The sequence below is a fragment of the Chiloscyllium plagiosum genome, unplaced genomic scaffold, assembly GCF_037043375.1.
Source record: "Chiloscyllium plagiosum isolate Xiang-an unplaced genomic scaffold, Cpla_swu_hap1 HiC_scaffold_39, whole genome shotgun sequence".
In the NCBI taxonomy this organism is placed as follows: domain Eukaryota; kingdom Metazoa; phylum Chordata; class Chondrichthyes; order Orectolobiformes; family Hemiscylliidae; genus Chiloscyllium; species Chiloscyllium plagiosum.
Genome location: NW_028270177.1, coordinates 4,890,203 through 4,912,247, shown reverse-complemented (window position 1 = coordinate 4,912,247; position 22,045 = coordinate 4,890,203). Strand labels below are relative to the sequence as shown.

Below are 22,045 nucleotides of genomic sequence, written 5' to 3'. Positions count from 1 at the left end.
AGTGTTGTTGCAGCTATACTCATCCAGGCAACTAAGATAGATCAAGTTTTACTGGTGGTCTGGGGTGAGCTACTGTAATTCTGAAAGTCACAATGTTAGAAACAATAGTCACGTCGCTAACCTGTGTAAGGTCTAAGGGGTGGCACAGTGGCTCAGTGGTTAGCACTGCTGCCCCTCAGCGCCAGGGACCTGGGTTCAATTCCCGCCTCAGGCAACTGTCTATGTGGAGTTTGCACATTCGCCTCATATCTGCGTAGGTTTCGTCCAGATGCTCTGGTTTCCTCCCACAATCCAAAAGATGCGCAGGTTCTGTGAATTGGTCATGCTAAACTGTACCTAGTGTTAGGTGCATTAGTTAGAAGTAAATATAGGGTGGGGGAATGCATCTGGGTGGGTTACTCTTCAGAGGGTCGGTGTGGACTTGTTGGGCCAAATGGCCTGTTTCCATACTGTAGAGAATCTAATCCAATCCTGTAGGTGAAGCATATTGTAATAAAGTGGAATGTGCATATTTGTCAAGGGACTGGGTAACACATGGCACAGTGTACCATTTGGGTGAAAATTGTCTTGGGTAGAATGTAAAGAAGATAGATAAAGAAGAGAGAGGAAAATGAGATAACTAATTGGTCTTGAATAAGACCAGCTACTAATTCGCAATTGTCTGTCTTGTTCTCTCACCAAAGACCTATTTCATCCACAATGTTCCAGTTTGTATCCACTTCAAACATATTCTGATTAATATGGAAGAAGCATTGCTGTGATAACGCCCATTTCAGAGTCGCTTAGGTCAGTTTGATGAAGCTAATTCCATAATAGGGCGGCACAGTGACTCAGTGGTTAGCACTGCTGTCTCACAGCACCAGGGTCACAGGTACGATTCCAGCCTCGATATGTATGGAGTTTGCACATTCTCCCTGTGTGGGTTTCCTCCGGGTGCTCCGGTTTCCTCCCAAAAGTCCAAAGATGTGCAGGTTAGGGGAATTGGCCATGGTAAATTGTCTTAGTCAGAGGGAAATGGGACTGGGTGGGTTACTCTTCGGAGGGTTGGTGTGGACTAGTTGGGCCAAAGGGCCTGTTTCCACACTGTAGGGAATCTTGTAAAATAGAGAGGCCATGTTAGCTCACCCATTGGTATATCACCATGCTGCCGTGTAGGTTAGTCATGGCTCACATGAACACTGATTGGTTTGTTTCTTTATGCATTAATTAGTGCAGATGCATCTTCACAAATCCATCGCGCACTGTCAGAGCTGCACTCTTACAGACAGCATGATGATGATGCAAAGTTAAACTCTCACTATTCAGTCTTATCAGCTGTATCTCAATTCTAACCTTGGAAAAACATAAATCCAGTGTCAGAATCTGAATATTATGCTAAATGTAGCCATTTAAAAGGTTAAGATTACCACTTAGATAGTTTGGTTTGTGAGTATCAACTTAAACACAAATTGATCATGTATGTTGCCCAGTCAAAATTGGAAAGAAAGTACTTCTCAAATTAAATTTACATCTCCAAAGCTTTAGTCGCCACCTCTGCTTTAGTTTGCTGTAAATTGCATCATAGATTTGTCTGCTTTCTGAAGATCTGAATGGTTTGCTCTTAAATATGTTGATTCTGATTAGAAGTGTTAATTTCCCATTCAACTGAACAGATGGAGAGGTAATTATGTTTGCATATTTCAGGTTCATCTCTAAACAATTTTCACAGAAATACTTAATTGAGTTGGTACCTGAGAGGTGACATTTAAATAAAATTTGAATAATCACAACAGGAAGAAAATATTCTTTTCACAAGCAAGTAGGAAATGCGTTTCTAAACATAGCTCAACATCTTTTTTGGTCAGTGCATTGAGTATAGAAGTTAGTATATCATGTTGCGGCAGTACAGGACATTGGTTAGGCCACTTTTGGAAAACTGAGTTCAATCTGGTCTCCCTGTTATACGAAAACTTTGATAAACTTGAAAGGGTTCAGAAAAGATTTACAAGGATGTTGCCAGGATTGGAGAGTTTGAGCTATAGGGAGAGGCTGAATAGGCTGGGGGTATTTTCCCTGGAGCATTGGAGGTTGAGGAGTAACCATATAGAGGTTTATAAAATCATGAGGGGCATGGATAGGGTAAATAGTCAAAGTATTTTCCCCAGGGTAATGGAATCCAAGACCAGAGGTCATAGAATTGAGAGGGGAAAGATTTTCAAGGGACCTAAAGGGCAACTGTTTCACACAGAGTGTGGTGTGTATGGAATGAGTGGCCAAAGGAAGTGGTGGAGTCTGATTCATTTACAACATTTAAAAGGCATCAGGATGGGTATATGAACAAAAAGGGTTAAGTGGGATATGGGCCAAGTGCTGGCAAATGGGTCCAGATCTATTTAGGATATCAGGTCAGTATGGGCACGTTGTACCGAAGGGTCTGTTTCTGTGCTGTACATCTCTATGACTCTGTCTGCTTGTCTGCTTTGAACCCAGTAGTTGGTTTTCCTGAAACCGTGTCAATAACAAGCCCAGACTAATGTAAGTGTCAGTATCTTATATGAAAAGAATTTGTCTGTTTCTACGTCATCATCATATGAACAAAAGAGGATTTATTTTGTATTGGATATTGCCCCAGCTCTTCTACAATATCAATCAGCTTCTTCGAACACTGAGGACAACCATTCAGAAATTAATTAAATATGTGGGATATGCATTTGAGCATATTCTTTAACATTATGTATTCTTATAGTAATCTCAAATTAACATTATCTTAAAATACTGTTTGCAGCTTCACACATGGAGTGTAAGTTGGGCATTCTCATACCTTTCATTTCTACATTTGATATTTAGATTTATTGAATCTCCCACATTCCAATTCACCTCACAGTTTATTATTTTTTAGTTGTCACTAACATATTGAGCTAAAAGGTAAATGTCACTATTATCGGGAGGTGGTAGGGTCCTCCACATTACTACTGACTCTGTTTATCATTTTAGATGGAAGTTAGAGAGATGGTGAAAAACTAAATGGTACAATTTTAAAGTGGTGTGGGCCAAAGAAATCTGAGCACCCACTTTATATAAACCTTTGACAGTAGCTGGACAACTGGAAATTTCTTTGTTTGACAGGATCGAGTTGGTAAATTGTTTTAATTGTTGGTTTACTGTCAAACTGTCCCAGTTATCTTCCTCTGGTATACTTCAGCTCCCGGCCAGACCTGTTTTCCTATTTCAGAACTAGTACATGTGTGCCATGTGGCCACAATATGTCCTCAACTTTGAAGTATTCTGCAAAAGAGCACAAACATCTTAAACTCCAACAAATGTAAGTTGCATTCCAAAGAAATCCACACAACAAAAGTTAAGTATTTTGGCTTTAATTAATAATTTTGCTGATAAATTAAGTCAATATGTTTAAGAATTGAGTAACAACACAGAAAGTGGCCACTTGTTCTATTGTCTCACTCCTAGCTTTTTTATAGATCTATCCATTGGTCTTATTCCATATCCTTTCTGCTCCAAATGTTTATCGAATTCCTTATTGAAAAATATTAATACATCTGCTTCCACCACCCTTTCAGGCAATGCATTCCAGATCACAACAATTAGTTTTGCAAATTCAATTATTGTGATTTCCCCCCAACTCTTTTGCCAATTGCCTTATACTGTACCTGTAACCTCTGTAATGTGGTTCTTCAGGAGTTTGTATCATCTTATTTCACTCATTATTTAGAGTTCCAATACTTGCTCAAGAGCTTATCAATAATGAATGCATTATCATTCATTATAAAAACAAAGTGAGATCTGCTGAAGAATCCTGAGGAATAGATTTGTACTTTTTGTTAGTTTTATAGCTATCTATATAATATAATGTAATAAAACCATTATACCCAAACACGTTATCTTATATTTTTATAAATTCCTATATCCATATTTATAAATGTCGACTGTCGATGTTTGTGTGTCCTACATTAGCTACACCCTTTGTCCATTAGAGGCAGTGCTATACCAACAGTGACGGGAGTGTCGAATGACATTGTGATGAGTTTATATAGGCCATTCCTTTGTAAATATGGACACAGGTTTTGGCGATGAAAAATTAAAAACAAATTTAGAATGTGTGGCTTTGAGATGAGGACTAAATTACCTCTGTGTGTTTGGGTGCAATCCTGTTTCACCCGAAAGTTACATATGGTCTTGACTCCATATTTGTAACTGCCAAGAACACAAACAAAATCCTGCATGTCATTCAATGTAGCCAGTGACTTACCACACTGTTAGGTTTAGAGCAAGTGTTGTCTCTGGGAAATTTTATATAAACCTGTTGCATTCAGGGAACAGTTAAACATCATGCGATGTGTGTGGGAATGCGTGTTAGCTGAGGGATACCTTACCAACGACTGACTCTAAATAAGATTTAAAATCCATATAGGGTTTGGGAGATAAGATAACCCACAGAAATTGGAAAAGGCAAAATCATCATCATCATCATCAACAACTTGCTCAGCTGTAACATCCTTTTTTTTGTAAATATATTTATTAACAAAAAAAACTTATTTTGATTTTACAAAAATATAAAGTTATTGAAAAGATAACAAATGGCAGTATAATAATTTTAAAATGCAAATTACAATACAACTACTGTATACTGACTACTAACCTACCCTATAATATGAAACAAAACCAAACACTGTGCTAAACAACACCAATAAATAGGTAAGGTGACTAATAAAACAAAAAAAAACCCAAAAGAACACACAAGAAAACAAAATAACAATGCTCGGCGCAAAGCTTCCAAACAAAAGATTTGGAGTGTTGTATATATACCCATATTAACTCAGGAGTTCCCCTCCAGGACCCAACTATAACATCCTTACTGTCGTAAAACATGCCAAGGTGCATCTCAGCAGTGATTATCAGATAGAAATTGACATCCAGCCCGAGAAGGAAACATTTGGGAGGGTAATGCAGACAGTGGTAGAATTTCTGGAACTCATCTCCTGATAGGGTAGTCATGGCAGAGACCCTCAACTCATATAAAAAGCTGTCAAAAGTCCCGAAACCTCCAGGGATACAGACCAAATGCAGGAAAGTGGAATTAGGCTGTATGGCCCAATGACGTTAAGTTGTGTCGCAAGTAGACAGAGTGGTTAAGAAGGCATTAAGCATGCTTGCCTTCATTGTTCAGACCATTGAGTAAAGGAGTTGCATTGTTATGTTGAGAATACTGTGTACAGATAGGTTCGCCCTGATATAGGAAGGATATTATTAAATTGGAGAGAGTTCAGAAAAGATTTACCAGGATGAGGCCAGATGAGAGGGTTCGAGTTATAAGCCGAGAGTGTGGTGCTGGAAAAGCACAGCAGTTCAGGCAGCATTTGAGGAGCAGGAAAATCGATGTTTCAGGCAAAAGCCCTTCATCAGTTTCCTGCTCCTCAGATGCTGCCTGACTCGCTGTGCTTTTCCAGCACTACACTCTGCTCTAATCTCCAGCATCTGCAGTCCTCATTTTCGCCGGTTTGAGTTATAAGGAGAGGCTGGATAGGCTGGGACTTCTTTCAGTGGAGCGTAAGAGGTTGAGGGGTGACTTTATGAGGTTTATAAAATGATGAGGGGCATAGATAAGGTGAATAGCCAAGGTCATTTCCCCAAGGTAGAAGAGTTCAAAAATAGGGGGCATATTTTTAAGGTGAGAGGAGAAAAATTTAAAAGGGCCCGAGGGGTAAATCTCTCACACTGCCAGTGTGTGGAAAGAAATGACAGAGGAAGTGGTAGATGCAAGTACAGTTACAATATTTAAAAGACATTTGGACAGCTACATGAATAGGAAAGGTTTAGAGGGATATGGGCCAAATGCAGGCAAATGGGACTAGTTTAGTTTGGGAAAATGGTGGGCATGGAGCATGTTGTATGACTCTTTGACTCTGTCAGCTGTTGAAGACGCAATGGATTGAGTGATCTCCGCCAGAGTGTGCTGTTCTGGAAACTTCCTCTGGTTTCTATGGTTAAATAGCTAAATTTTACGAAGAGTTGTTGAGTGACAGGTTTAGGGGCAGAATTCCAGAGCTTGGGATATACATATCCAAAAGCCATGTTTAGTGAGGAAATGAAGCAGGGGATGGACAGGGAAATGGACCTGGAGCAATGCACTAAACCTAACTTCATGAACAATTAGCTCACAGGGAATGGCTTATTGGAGCAGTAAATAATGTTTGATTCACTCATAACTCTGATAACCAGTGTTGCAAGGGTCAGGGGTTGAGGAAGAACATGGGTGGAATCCGTGATCAGCTCCCAATGCTGTGGATAGTGCAATGAGGTGGGAGTAACATTGTCAATCCAAGAATTGAAAATTAATCTCTAGGGCTTTGCATTGGGCAACACAGAAGAAGATCCCCAGGGTATTAAACAACAATAGTGTGTCTGACTTCTGTTTTGTATAAAGGCTAAGAGGGGATTTGATAGAGACATACAAGGTGATACAAGATTGGGTACACAGTGAAAATCTTTTTCCTAGCATGATGATGTCAGTGTGTACGAGGGGGCATAACTACAAATTGAGAGGTGATAGATTTAAGACAGATGTCAGAGGCAGGTTCTTTACACAGAGAGTGGTAAGGGCGTGGAATGCCGTACCTGCCAATGTAGTTAACTCAGCCACATTAGGGAGATTTAAACAATCCTTAGATAAGCACATGGATGATTTTGGGATAGTGTAGGGGGACGAGCTGAGAATAGATCACAGGTCGGCGCAACGTCGAGGGCCAAAGGGCCTGTTCTGTGCTGTATTGTTCAATGTTCTGTGTTCTTCTGTTTATTAGTTACAGAAATGCTGGAACTTGGGAAAGCTATTTGACTCCTGTTGGAGGCAAGAAATTACAATGAAACCTCCAGGACTATGTCCAGTCAGAGTTGAGAACGTGGTTGCATAAACAGGTTGACTCCGCATTTTGATTTATTTCAGGTTACGTGGATATTGGGCTGATTCCTGAAGGTGCCCGTGAGATTCGAATTGAGGAGGTCGCAGAAGCTGGGAACTTCCTGGCCTTGCGGAGTGATGATCCCGAGAAGTATTTCTTAAATGGTGGCTGGATAATTCAGTGGAATGGGGACTACAAAGTGGCTGGGACAACGTTCACCTATGAAAGGACTGGGAACCTGGAAAATCTCACATCACCTGGTCCTACCAAGGAGCCAGTGTGGATTCAGGTAGGTTTGCATTTCATTTAGGATTTACAGCTATCAAATATCCTTTTAGCCATCCCTGCTCCACAGAGAACCATTTGCGTTCCTCCAATTTCTCGTCATTAGTATGAACTTGTATCCCCTGAAACCATTCTAATAAACCTCATCTGTGCTGTTTCCAAAGCCTTCATTTCCTTTCTGAAGTCTGGTGGCCAGAGTTAGACTCAATATTCCAGCTGGGACTAAGCTCGTGTTTTATGTTGATTCAGCATAATTTCCTGGCTTTTACACGCAATGCCTTTAATTATAATTAAGTCCAGGGTCCCTTTTGCTTCATGAATCGTAGGGCCAGGCATCGACAGCAGAGAAAGAGGGAAAGAATAAATTGAACTGGTTGGTTTTGCATCTGTGTTAAACAGCTGCCACTTTTATCTATTGAGCAATGTTCAAGTAGCTCAGTGCATGTCAAAAGCTTTGAGATGTTCCTGAAAGATTAATAACCTAATCTTCTTTCTTTGCAATTAAGAATCTTGTCCTTGAGGTTTTGTTGATGTAAATGTTGATGCAAAGGAAGCTGGGGAGAGGATGTTTGGAACGGATAGTACAAAACACAAGAGATTAAACAACAGCAAATGCTGTTGATTATGAGAAAGCATCAGTGTAGGTGAGAAGACCTTGTAGTCTTGGATAAGCAGCGGTACTGAATGCATAATCATTTTCCAAGCTGAGGCCTCAGAAACCCTGAGCAGTTTGGAACATGATGTTTTAATTGAAACTGCAATAGTTTGTAAACTTCTAAAAAATTGAAAAATGAGAAATTATGACCCTGAAGAAATTGAGTCTTTGCTTATATTTGTTTCCAAAGGCTGTCAGACAGTCTCTGACAGCTCACCGAGTCTCCATGCCTCCTGTGGGAGCCAGTGTGCTCTTTGACTGTGAGACATCACAACAAAACCTAACCTCTGTTTTGTCTGGTATTAGCACAGTTGCACTTCTGTCAGTGGTCGATGAATGGCAATCAGAGCAGAATTGAACCACAAAAATGGTTTTGTATAAAAAGATCGATGATGTTGTTGCAGTCAGAGCAGCAAATGCACTTCTTCTTGTAATTTGTGGATTTCTAGTAACATTGGTCAGGAAAAATCAGGACAAAAATGAGCTTGCATCAGGATGATGAGGTTTAAACTACATTCTTTGGAACTTATGAAGTTTCATCTGTGGGTGAAGTGTTCAGCTACGGGCAGCATGATGAACACATTTAATATATTACCAGTCAATTTCCCATGCTGCACTACCTAAATTAAGATCACATGTCATTTTCATTGTAGTATTGCTGGTGACTGAAAGATAATCTCAGTGCCTGAAGTTGAGTGCTTAGTTTAAAATCATACATCTTTAATGTTTAGATTAGAAATTTCTGTTTCACCAGTTCTAATGGAAACTGGTGATCAGACTGTGCTTCTAATGGTGAGAGTGCGTAACCATGGTGTGACTGGTTTACATAGGCCATTGGTTTTTAATTAATTCATAGGACATGGACGTTGCTTGTCAGGTCAGTATTTATTGTCCATTCCCTAATTGCCCAGAGGGCAGTTGAGAATCAACCACATTGCTGTGGGTCTGGAGTCACATGTAGGCCCAGACCAGATTTCCTTCCTGAAAGGAAATTTGTGAACCTGATGGATTTTTCATTCAATCACAGATTTTCTTTTGTTTTATTCAGTTCAAAATCCACCATCTGCCATGACAGGATTTGAACCTGGGTCCCCAGAACATTGCAGAATGATATTTTTTACATTTAGGGACAGCACGGGTGGCTCAGTGACTAGCACTGCTGCCTCACAGCACTAGGGACCTGGGTTTGATTCCAGCCTTGGGCAACTCTCTGTGTGCAATTTGCACATTCTCCCCTCGTCTGTGTGGGTTTCCTTTGGATGCTCCGGTTTCTTCCCACAATCGAAAGATGTGCAGATTGGGTGAATTTGCCATGCCAAATTGCCATAGTGTCCAGGGATGTGGAGGTTAGGTGCATTAGTCGGGGGTAAATGTAGACTAATAGTTAATGGTTCTGGGTGGGTTACTCGTCGGAGGGTCGGTGTGGATTTGTTGGGAAAATTTGTTGCCTGTTTCTACACTGTAGGGATTCAATGATTACCTGAGTCTCTGGATGAATAGTCTAATGATAATACCATGAAGTCATTGCCTCCCCATTAATTTGTATTGTAAACATAGACAGCAAAATTTATAATGGAAACAAAAGTTATTAGTTTAAAAACATATTAGTGATACATATTCTTTGAATATCAAAGTGCGCCAATTAAGAAGTTAGAATAATCATATTTCCCAGTTAGTTAGTTTCCTAGTTAGTTACACAGATTGTAGATGGACAGTGGTGATCTGCTGTTTAAGGAACACGAGGAGGCCATTCTGTTTCTTAATCTGTTCTGCTATTCAAGTTGATCTGTATTTGAATTCTATCTCGTCACCTTATCCCTTAATAGCTGAGTTAGTTGGTCAGTTGGTTTGTGATGCAGAGTGTTGCCAACAGGCAGGTTGAATTCTGTACTGGCTAAGATCACCATGAAGTTTCTACCTTCACAACATTGCCTGAAGGCTGGTGACCCTCAGGTTAAATTCACCCTGTTGTCTCTCTCACATGAGAGAGCAGGCGTATAGTCTGCAAGGACAGGGGTATGTTACCCCTTGCCTGAGGAAAAATCCATCTACCTCACTTTCGAAAATATTAATTGACCCACTCACCCCCAACCTCAATAACCTTTTGTGGAGGTGCTAATGTTAGACCTAGGTGAACCAAGTCAAAAATCACACAACACCAACAGGCTTATTTGAAATCACAGACTTTCGGTTTTTGGGGAGAGAATTCAGGAACTCCTTCCTAACAGCATGACTGATCCCTTATTTTAAACTTTTATAGAACAAAGAACAAAGAAAATTTACAGCCCAGGAACAGGCCCTTCTGCCCTCCAAGCCTGAGCTGATCCAAATCCACTGTCTAAACCTGTCGCCCAGTTCCTAAGCATCTGTATCCCTCTGCACCCCACCTACTCGTGCATCTATCCAGATACACCTTAAATAAATCTACCATGCCTGCCTCTACTACCTCTGCTGGGAATGCGTACCAGGCACCTACCACCCTCTGTGTAAAGTATTTTCCGTGTGTATCCCCCTTAAACGTTTCACCTCTCGCTTTGAAAGCATGACCTCTCATTATTGAATCCTTCACTCTGGGAAAAAGCTTATCTCTATCCACCCGTCTCTACCCTTCATGATTTTGTAGACCTCAATCAGGTCCCTCCTCAATCTCTTTTTTTTCTATTGGAAACAATCCTAACCTACTCCTAACCTTTCTTCATAGCTAGCACCTTCCTTACCAGGCAACATCCTCATAAACCTTCTCTGCACTCTCTCCAAAGCGTCCACATCCTTTTGGTAATGTGGCGACCAGAACTGTACACAGTATTCTAAATGTGGCTGAACCAATGTCTTGTACAATTTTAACATGACCTGCCATTTTTTATACTCAATACCCTGTCCAATGAAGGCAAGCATACCATATGCCTTCTTGACCACTCTATCCACCTATGCAGCCACCTTCAGCGTACAATGGACCTGAACTCCCAGATCTCTCTGCTCGTCAACTTTACCCAAGGCTCTTTCGTTTAAGTATAGTTGGCTCTAGAATTATTCCTAAATGCATCACCTCACATTTGCCTGGATTGAACTCCATCTGCCACTTCTCTGTCCAATCTATCGAGGCAGAAGTGAGGACTGCAGATGCTGGAAACCAGAGTTTAGATTAGAGTGGTGCTGGAAAAGCACAGCAGGTCAGGCAGCATCCAAGGAGCAGGAAAATCGACGTTTCAGCCAAAAGCCCTTCATCAGGAAAGTCGAAAGTCGAAACGTCGATTTTTCTGCTCCTCGGTTGCTGCCTGACTCTCCAATCTATGTATATTCTCCTATATTCTTTGACAGTCCCTATGCTTTCTGCTACTCCACCAATCTTCGTGTCATCTGCACACTTATTGATCAGACTAAACAATGCCCTCTTCCAGATCATTTATGTATTATACAAACAACAGTGACCCCAGCACTGATCCCTGTGGAACACCAGTGGTCAACTTTCTCCATTTTGAGAAACTCTCTTCAACTACTACTCTCTGTCTCCTGTTGCTCAACCAGTTCTTTATCCACCTAGCTAGAACACCCTGCACACCATGTGACTCCACTTTCTCCATTAGTCTACAATGGGGAACCTTATCGAATGCCTTACTAAAGTCCATGTATATGACATCTACAGCCCTTCCTTCATTTATCAACTTGGTCACTTCCTCAAAGATCTCTATTAAGTTGGTAGGGCACGATCTCCCCCGCACAAAAGCCATGTTGCACATTCTTTTACAAATATAAATAGATTTTATCCCTCTGTACCTTCTCCAGCAACTTTCCCACCACTGATGTCAGGCTCACTGGTCTGTAGTTACCTGGAATATCCCTACTGCCCTTCTTGTACAGGAGGACAACATAAGCAACCCTCCAGTCCTCTGGCACTTCACCCATGTTTGAGAATGCTACAAAGATATCTGTCAGGGTCCCAGCCCTCTCTCAGTAACCTGGGATAGATCCCATCTGATCCTGCGAATTTGACCACCTTAATATTCTTTAGCCTACCCAACACATCCTCCCTCCTTATGTTAACGTGATCTAGAGTAAACAAACTTCTATGTCTAATCTCAACATTCATCATGTCCTTCTCCTCAATGAACACTGATGCAAAGTAATCATTGAGACTCTCACCCATTTTCTCAGGTTCGACACACAACCTTCCTTTCTTATCCTTTAGTGGACCAACCCTTTCTCTAGGTAGCCTCTTGCTTCTTATGTGGTCTGTTGTTCTCGACACCCTCACCAGAGGAAATAGATACTTTTCATCTACCCTATCAATACTTTTAATCATCTTAAACACCACAATTAGATCACCCCTAATCTTCAATAGTTGAGGGAATAGAATCTGTGTGACCTGTCCTCCTAAGTTAAGGTTTAAATGAACTAAAAAAAGCTAAGAATCAACAAGTGTGGTGCTGGAAACGCACAGCAGGTTATGCAGCATCCAAGGAGCAGAAGAATCGACATTTTGGGCATAAGCTCTTCATCAGGAATGTGGATGCTAAGGGACACTGGTGTTAATCAACAGAAGCTTGCCTGCTTTGATATAAGCTCAATGTATCAGTTAGCATTCTCTGAAAAAGCCCTGTCCCTTTGGAAATTAGGACAGGGCATGAAGATAAGGGCAAGCTTCAGGATCAGCTTGGATTTTATTGAATTGTGGAACAGGCTCAAGGAGTCACATGTTCTAGCTTGCTCCTATTTCTTCTATAATGTTGTGTCCCTTGTATGAATGCACATTCTGCCACATGAGTGATTGTAGTTGGACAGTAGTGAGGTCAGTTCTTTGCTCCTTGTATTTTAATATGACTGAGAGAGTAAAACAGCATGTGCTCTTAGTTGTTGCCAAGTTTTATGGAAATGCAAACTGCTGTGGCTGATTTATAGCTAGTCTGCTTGTTCTCTGTGCTGTTTGTAAATCATCATTCAATGTGTTGTTTGAAAATATTAAAGACCTTTGTATTCTGGCCCAACTTGCTTTCTTTCTCTCTCAGTTTTTTTCTTGCCATCTCACTGTTGCTGTCTCTCACTCACCCTCTCTCTTTGTTTCTTGCTCTCTGTCTCACTTAGTTTCTCACACTCTTTCTCTCTCTTGAAGTCACCAATCTGTATTTGGCTATGAGTTTCACAGCTTTCCTAACTTGACAGACAAGTCGTCATATGTGACCTGCCCAATCTGCCCTACACAGACAATGAGTCTATTCAACCACAGAAAGCATCATCTTTGACTGAATTCTTTCCAGAAGAAAATTCACAACATGGGACTGGGTCACAGGACACCAGTTTGGAGACGGAAATGTTTTACTTGTCTTTCTCTCTTAGCCAAAGAACATGAAAGAAAGTGGTAAGGATCCAACTCGCAGCTGAGGTTATTTATCTACAGGCAAGCCAGGAAATGTATCATTGACCTCCTGGTGTATTTTTTAGACTTTGAATCCATTGAATTGATCCCAAGTTCCAAATCAGCACAGACTGAATGAAGAGGCAAATGGTAAATCTACAGATACACATCAACCAACAAGAAACTTGTATTTGGTTAAGGAACTTTAGTAAGGTCCCTGAAAACAGTAATTCCGACAAGAGAATTTGTTTCAGTAATGTCTGTTGAGCGATAAATATTAATCAGGACACTGGGAAAGCTCCTTTTGCTCTTCTTCAAAATCGTGTTGCACAATCTTTAACATCCAGCTAAAAGGACAGACCAAGTCCAACGTCTCATCCACAGGACAGTGCCTCTAACCATATAGCACTCCCTCAGTATCAGTCGAGAGTGTTACATTCCAAGGGTCCATCGCCTTCAGCAGCAAGACAGTTATCCATTGAACCACACAAATCCCTCTGGTGTTGGTTCTAATTGATTTTTTTGTTATCTATTCATGTGATGTGGATATAAGAGCATTTGTTGCCCATCTCTAATTTCCCAGAGGGCAGTTCAGCATCAACAATATTGCTGTGCGTTTGGAGTCACGTGTAGACCAGACCAGGTTGAGATGGCAGTTTCCTTCCCTGAAGGACATTAGTGACACAGATGGAGGTTTTACAACAATTGACAGTCGTTACATGGTCTAATATATATATAATATATATAATTTGACTATATATCTGACAAATCAATACTTAATGCTTTCAAAGGAATGTCCAGAAATTCATGGGTTCCAGCAGATGCCTGGTTAACAGCACAAGTTACACCAAAAATCACTAAGTTTCCCCGTTCCAGTTCATTAATTTACACATTAAAAAACACAAATTTTCTATTAATTTATTAACAGCTGCTGTTTCAGGAGACAAACCCTGGGGTGCGTTTTGAATACACCGTTCGACGTGATCTGGATCATGAGAATGAAATTCAGCTGCCGGACTTTTTCTGGCGATACGGCTTGTGGACGGAGTGCAGTGCAACCTGTGGTGGTGGTAAGGACCTCAACATTTCCCCAAAATCAGCCAAGGCCAATTCCCACATTTTGTGAAATGGGAAAGACTTGCATTTGTGTAGTGCCTTTCAGCACTAAAGTATTGCATTTTGGTATTACATGCAAGGGCAGAACTTATACTATTAATGAGGAAAAAAGTGAAGACTGCAGATGCTGGAGCTCAAAGCCGAGTGGGTGGTTGCTGGAGCCAAGAGTATGGGTGCTGGAAAAGCACAGCAGGCCAGGCAGCATCTGAGGAACAGGAGAATCAACGTTTCGGGCAAGATTCCTGATGAAGGGCTCTTTCCCAAAGCATCGATTCTCCTGCTCCTCGGGTGCTGCCTAACCTGCTGTGCTTTTCCAGCACTACACTCTCAACATTTATACAATTAATGATAGGGCGCTGGGTAATGTTGAAGAGAGACCTAGGGGTTAAGGTACATAATTCTCTGAAATTTACGTCACAGGTAGGCAGGGTGGTTAAGAAGATGTTTAGCACACTCACCTTCATTGCTCACAGCTTTGAGTATAGGAGTTAGGATGTCATGTTGAGATTGTACATGACCTTACTAAGGCCTCTTCTGGAATACTGTGTGCAGTCTGGTCGCCCCGTTTTAGGAAGGATATTATTAAACTGGAGAGGGCTCAGAAGAGATTTACCAGGATGTTGCCAGGAATGGAGGGTTTGAATTATTAAAATAGATGAAAAAACACTGGGACCTTTTCTACTGGGGTGTAGGAGGCTGAGGTGTGACCTTATTGAGGTTTATAAAACCATGAGGGACATAGATAAGTTGATCTTTTCACTAAAGTGGGGGAATTCAAAACTAGGGGCCATATCTTTAAGGTGAGAGGAGAAAGATTTTAAAAAGGACATGAGGGGCAACATTTTTTCCCAGACAGTAGTCCGTATGTGGAATGAACTTCCAGAGGAAGTGGTAGATGCAGGTACAGTTACAACACTTAAAAAAACATTTGGATAAGTTCATGAATAGGAAAGGTTTGGAGGGATATGGGCCGAGCGCAGACAGGGCAAAGCATAGTCAGCATGGACTAGTTGGACTGAGTGGTCTGTTACCATGTTGTATGACTATATGAGTCTAACCAATCGAAATGGCCACACACCGAGTTCAGTATTGTTCAACAAATGTGAGTGAACATGCAACTTCAATCCCTCTCACAATCAATCCCCTCAGGCTGTTGGTTTGGTTTTGCTGATCCTTAGACCTGGGATTTCAGGCATCATTCCACATGCATAACAGCTTTATTTAGGTAAAGACCTGAAAGCTCCGGTTCCACAGGAGTTGTTGGTATAAAGGGTTACATACTATGAAGGTGGGTAGTAGACTATGTCGTGTCTATCACCTTTTCTTGTCAAGATTGGTGAGTGCTGTAAGGAAATACAACTCACTTATACAATGCAAAACTAGGATTGACCTAAACTGGTAATGACTCTGATTAACACCCAGTGAGAAATGAAGTGAAGAAATTCTGCCTTAGAAGTGGCTCCAACATTCATGTGTGGCTCAGTTGCCCTAACAAGGTGATACTATACTGTGCTGTCCATAAGGAGAAGTTTAACCACTCAACTCAGCAGTGTAGGAGAGCAAATATCACTTTTTCAATACATTCAGTCACTACAACTTGTGTGGATGCAGCATCTTTTACATGGTAAAACATCCTGTGGTATTTTGTGGAATTTACTTGAATGTAACAATCTGTGTTTCTGCAGCTCTCGAGTCATGTACATTTTCCCTGAATCAGCACAACCTAGCTGAGCTGACAAAGTGTTAAGTCTGGCTCTCCCACTAACTCTTAGCTGATAGTCTGTTTTCAAACATTCTTTCTTTCAAACTCTCAGCTCTGTTCAATGATTTATTTTAATGGTTTGTAAAATAAGTGCTGCCTAGTGTACTTTGGGTGACTCCCAGCCCAAGTAGTGCCCTAACTCCAGTCTGTATAAGGAGGCAGTGTGTGGGGAGCCTACAGCTCAGCGCTAAGATCCAGGGTCAGGTCGGGAGCAGTATGCTATCCAATCCTAAGCTCCCTCCCATCTCCAATAGCTGTCGGTGAGCTACCTCAAGCTATGTTTTGCCTCTGGTGCAAAGTTGATACTTCTTGGATCCCAGAAACACATTTGGATGTTTACTGAGCCAGGAACTGATTGATTGCAGGTTAAGGAGAGAGAAATTATGGAGTGAATTAGGGATCTCTTTTTTTTTCAGAGTCACGTAATAGCTCGTGCACTCTTAGTCCTTTTTTGTTATTCCATCTGCAGCCAAGACCCAGAATTTGAATTTATTATAACTACTGTCACATGTAGCTAAGGTGTAGTGGAATAGTGCCTTGTCCCGCTGATGAACCTCAGCTCCCTCAGACTCTGAAACCATTGCTAAGATGATCAATTGGGTCAATGGACTGAAAAATGGCAGATGGAGTTCAATCTGAATAAGTGAGAGGTATTGCATTTTGATACAACTAACAAGGGTAGGGCTTATCCAATTAATGGCAGGGCATTGGGTAGCGTTGTAGGACAGAAGGACCTAGGGGTGCAGGTACATAATTCTTTGAAGTTTGAGTCACATAGAGTCAGGGCAGTTAAAAATGTGTTTGGCACCCTTGCCTTCATTATTCAGACCTTTGAGTATGAGTTGGGAAGTCATGTTGAAGTTGTACAGGACATTGGTGAGACCTCTTCTGGAGTACTGTATGCAGTTCTGGTCGTCTAGCCAAAGGAAGAATATTATCAATCTAGAGAGGGTTCAGAAGAGATTTACCAGAATCGGGTGTGAAAGGTTTGTGTTATAAAGAAAGGCTGGGACTTTTTTCACTGGAGTATCGGAGGTTGAGAGGCAACCTGGCAGATATTTGTAAAATAATGAGGGGTATAGATAGAGTGAATGGTAGCTGTCTTTTCCATAGGATGGGGGATTTCTAGACGAGGGGGGGCACGTTTTTAAGAGTACAATAGGTGGGTGGGGGTGGGGATGAAGATGATAGGTCAGAGAGGAGGGTGGAGTGGATAGGTGGAAAGGAAGATTGGCATGTAGGACAGGTCATGAGGATGGTGCTGAGCTGCAAGGTTGGAACTGGGGTAAGGTTCCAACCTTCCAACTCAGCACCATCCTTATGACCTGTCCTAATTGCCAATCTTCCTTCCCACCTATCCGCTCATCTCAGACCTATCACCTACATCCCCACCCCCACGCACCTACTGTACTCTTTGCTACCTTTTCCCCAGCCCCCACTCCCCCATTATCTCTCCATCCCGGAGGCTCCCTGCCTCTATTCCCGATGAAGGGCATTTTCCCAAAACGTCAATTTTCCTGCTCCTTGGATGCTGCCTGACCTGCTGTGCTTTTCCAGCACCATTGTAATCTAGACTTTGATTTCCAGCAACTGTAGTCCTCACTTTTGACTGGCACATTTTTAAGTGAGAGGAGAGAGGTTTAAAAAAGACACAAGGGGCAATTTTTTTACACAGAGGATGGTTCGCATGTGGAATGAACTTCCTGAGGAAGTGGTGGATGTGGATATAATTACGAAGTTTAAGACATTTGGATAGGTACATGAATAGGAAATGTTTGGAGGGATATGGCTCAGGAGCAGACAGGTGGGACGAGTTTAGTTTGGGATTATATTTGGCACGGACTGGTTGGTCCGAAGTGTTTGTTTCCATGCTGTGTGACTCTGTGACTCTATGAATTTCTGGCATAGTTCACATTTCATTAACAATGCAGCCCTCCCAAGGACATGTGATCACTGGCCACTTTCAGAGAGAAGGAGGGGAGTTCTCCCCAGTTCCTGAGCTAACATTTATCACCCACTCAACTTCACGAAAGCAATTGATTTGGTCAATACCTCTTTGCTATTTACGGAATCTTGCTGTGTACAAATTTCTTACATTATAGCAATTCCTACTCTTCAAGCATACATGATATCATTGGCATCAAGCAGTGTGAGATTTGGTGAAAACAACAGGAGAGGTGAATGTTGTTGTTTGGTCCATATTACAGGACAGAGCTTGGCACTGTTCACCTTAAATTTGATTATCTCTATTATAGAAACCACAGGGATGTCTGGGTAACTTACTTTCATTCTGCTGCCATTGGGGTACATACAAATATATCAATTAGGAGCAGGAGGAAGCCATTCAGCCCCTCAAGCATGTTCCACCATTCAATATGACATTGGCTGATCTGACCGTAGCCTCAGCTACAACCATTGACTCCATTGTTAATGAAGAACCATACGTTAGCCTTAAAAATATTTCACCAGCCTAGTTACATACTAGAGAAACACTGAAATCACTTCCTAACCTAAAAGGATTTGTTTTAATTCACAGCACTTTAATGAAGAAAAGATATTTACCCACCACAAACAAACACACGCACACCCTCTCTCTTTCTCTCTCACACACACACACACTCACTCTCACACACACACTCACTCTCTCACACACACACATTCACACTCACACTCACACACACACTCACTCTCACACACACACATACACACACAGTCTCACACACTGTCTCTCAGACACACACACAGTCTCACACAGAGATCCCCAAACACGCACATATTCACACACACACACTCTCTCTCTCACACATACATACAATCACTCACACACACACACACTCATTCTCACTTACACACAAACACTTACACACTCTCACACACACATACAACTCTAACACGCACCCACATATCCACATACACACACTGTCTCACTCTCTCTCTCTCACACTCTCTCTCTCTCTCACACACACACACACACACACACACACACATTCACTCTCACACAAACTCAGACATAAACATACATACATACATACACAATGTGTCAAACATGTGGTGCTGGAAAAGCACAGCTTGTGAGGCAGCATCCAAGGAGCAGGCGAGCCGAGGTTTCGAACATGACTCTTCATCAGGAATATGGGGTGGCCCAAGGGGGCTGAGAGATAAATGGGAGGGGGGGATGGGGCTGGGGGCAGGTAGCTGGCAATGCGATAGGTAGATGGAGGTGGGGGGTGATGGCGATAGGTTGGAGCAGAGGGTGGAGTGGATCGGTGGGAAAGAAGATGGACAGGAGGGACAGTTCAAGAGGGCAGTGCCGGGTTGGAGGGTTGGATCTGGGACAAGGTCAGGCGAGGGGAGATGAGAAAACTGGTGAAATCGATATTGATACCATGTGGCCTGTGCGTCCCAAGGTGGAAGATGAGGTGTTCTTCCTTCAGGCGTCCGGTGGCTAGGATTTGGCGGTGGAGGGGGCCCAGGACTTGCATGTCCTTGGCGGAGTGGGAGGGGGAGTTGAAGTGTTGGCCACAGGGCAATGGAGTTGTTTAGTGCATGTTTCTCAGAAATGTTCTCTGAAACAGTCCATTAGTTGGCATCCTGTCTGCACACGGATAGTCACCCCACCCGGGTGACTATCCGTGTGCAGTTTGCACATTCTCGTCTGCGTGGGTTTTCTCCGAGTACTCCAGTTTCTTCCCACAATCTAAAGATGTGCTGGTCAGGTGAATTGGCCATGCTAAATTGCCCATAGTGTTAAGTCCATTAGTCTGGGGTAAATATAGGGTTGGGGAATGGATCAGGATGGGTTACTCTTTGGAGGATCAGTGTGGACTTGGTGGGTCGAATAGCCTGTTTCCATAATGTGGGGAATCTAATCTACTCGCACATTCACTGTGCACACACATGCACAAACAAAATTTGAGATATTTTACTTCACTAACTTTGTATATCACTATGGAGATGGTTGTAAAACTGTCCTGACTCCAAGTGGAGTGCATAACCTTGAAATGGTTCCTCACAATAGTGAGATGACAACCAAGGCAGCTCCCTGAGGATGAAGGTTTGGAATGAGAGGCAATATAGTGCCTTCTCACCCATCTCTTCCTGTCCCCTTCCGAGGACAGACTGTCCAGAACTCATTTGCCCACTAGAAAGCCTCCTCCAGTCCTTCCACCCTCTGAAGTGTATATCAGGGCACAAGGAAGAAGAGAGCTGTGGACAAAGCCTTCCAGTCTTCCCTGAGGAGTCAGGAAAGTGATAAAGCAGGCTGTGAGAACAGAAAGCAAGATTGTGATTAACTGGCTTCAACTCCATTGACAAAGTGAAGGTTCTAACTGTTCTTCTGGAATGAACATTGAGGAAAGACAGTGATCTAAACATCTCACCAGAGAGTGTTCAGAATGTGGAACCTGCTACTACAATATTATGAATGTGTTTAAGGAGAAGATAGACAAACAGGTGGAGGGGGAAAGAAATTGAAGGATATGCTGATGGGGTGATATAGGAGGAGATACATGCAGAGCATGGTTTAAGGATACAGGGTGGGCCATTTAAGACTAAGATGTGGAGAAGTCTTCACCTAGTGAGTGGTGAGCCTGTGGAATTCTCTACCACAGAAAACAACTGAGGCTGAAACATTGAATGTTTTCAAGAAGGAGTTACAGTTCTTTGGACTAAAGGAATTAGAGGGTAATGGGAGAACAGGGGAATGGGGGACTGAATTGAATGGGAGAAAGTGAGGACTGTAGATGCTGGAGATCAGAGTCGAAAGTGGAGTGCTGGAAAAGCGCAGCAGGTCAGGCAGCATCCGAGGAGCAGGAGAATCAACATTTCAAGCAAGAACCCTTCATTAGGATTGAGATGAAGGGCTCTTGCCCAAAATGTCGATTCTCCTTCTCTTTGGATGCTGCCTGACCTGCTGTGCTTTTCCAGCACCACACTCTCGACTGAGTTAAATAGCCAACCATGACCATGTTAAATAGCGGAGCAGGCTTGAAGGGCTGAATGGCCTACTCCTGCTCCTAGTTTCAATATGTTGATGTTTATAAACAAGAGCATGGAGCAGTTGGGCCGAATGGCCTTTGGCTCTGCTATAATTGAACAAGTTGAAGAAACCACAACTGCAATAGAAATATAGAGGTATTCACATTTTGAAAATGATGTGGAGGTGCTGGTGTTGGACTGGGGTGGACAAAGTTAAAAATCACCCAATACCAGGTTATAGTCCAGGAGGTTTATTGGAAGCACTAGCTTTCGGAGCACTGCTCCTTCATCAGGACCTTATAATCCTGCTCCACAGCTACCTGATGAAGGAGCAGCGCTCCGAAAGCTAGTACTTCCAAATAAACCCATTGGACTATAACCTGGTGCATGATCTTTTCTTATAATATATTTTTATTAAGAAAAAATAGAATTTTAAATATTACAACAAACACAAAACAATGCAATTCAAAACAGTACAAAAACAGTACAAAACTAAACCAAATAATAAAAAAAATTCCCCAACCCACCCTCCTATACGAATGTATAAACATATATAGAGAAGTATAAAATTAAAAAAAAACCTAAACTGGTTATTTAACTAACTAAATAAATACCTAACAACAAACAAATAAATAGTAATAACTCAGCCCAGCCAAACAAAACACTCATACATTCATAGTTCCTCCTCCCTGGATATTGGACTCATGATGGGCGGCATGGTGGCACAGTGGTTAGCACTGCTGCCTCACAGCACCGGAGACCCGGGTTCAATTCCCACCTCAGGCGACTGACTGTGTGGAGTTTGCACATTCTCCCCGTGTCTGCGTGGGTTTGCTCCGGTTTCCTCCCACAGTCCAAAGATGTGCAGGTCAGGTGAATTGGCCATGCTAAATTGCCTGTAGAATTAGGTAAGGAGTAAATGTAGGGGTATGGGTGGGTTGTACTTCAGTGGGTCGGTGTGGACTTGTTGGGCCGAAGGGCCTGTTTCCACACTGTAAGTAATC

General features: G+C 42.1%; 1 protein-coding gene across 1 annotated transcript in view; it reads left to right on the top strand.

The window, feature by feature from the left end:
* The window catches only part of adamts7 (ADAM metallopeptidase with thrombospondin type 1 motif 7), a 199,327-nt gene that overhangs the window by 82,342 nt on the left and 94,940 nt on the right, over positions 1 to 22,045 (top strand). The window contains exons 15-16 of the mRNA XM_043677125.2: positions 6,941 to 7,185; positions 14,115 to 14,256. Coding sequence (XP_043533060.2) covers positions 6,941 to 7,185; positions 14,115 to 14,256 — 387 coding nt within the window. The remainder of the gene's footprint in view (positions 1 to 6,940; positions 7,186 to 14,114; positions 14,257 to 22,045) is intronic.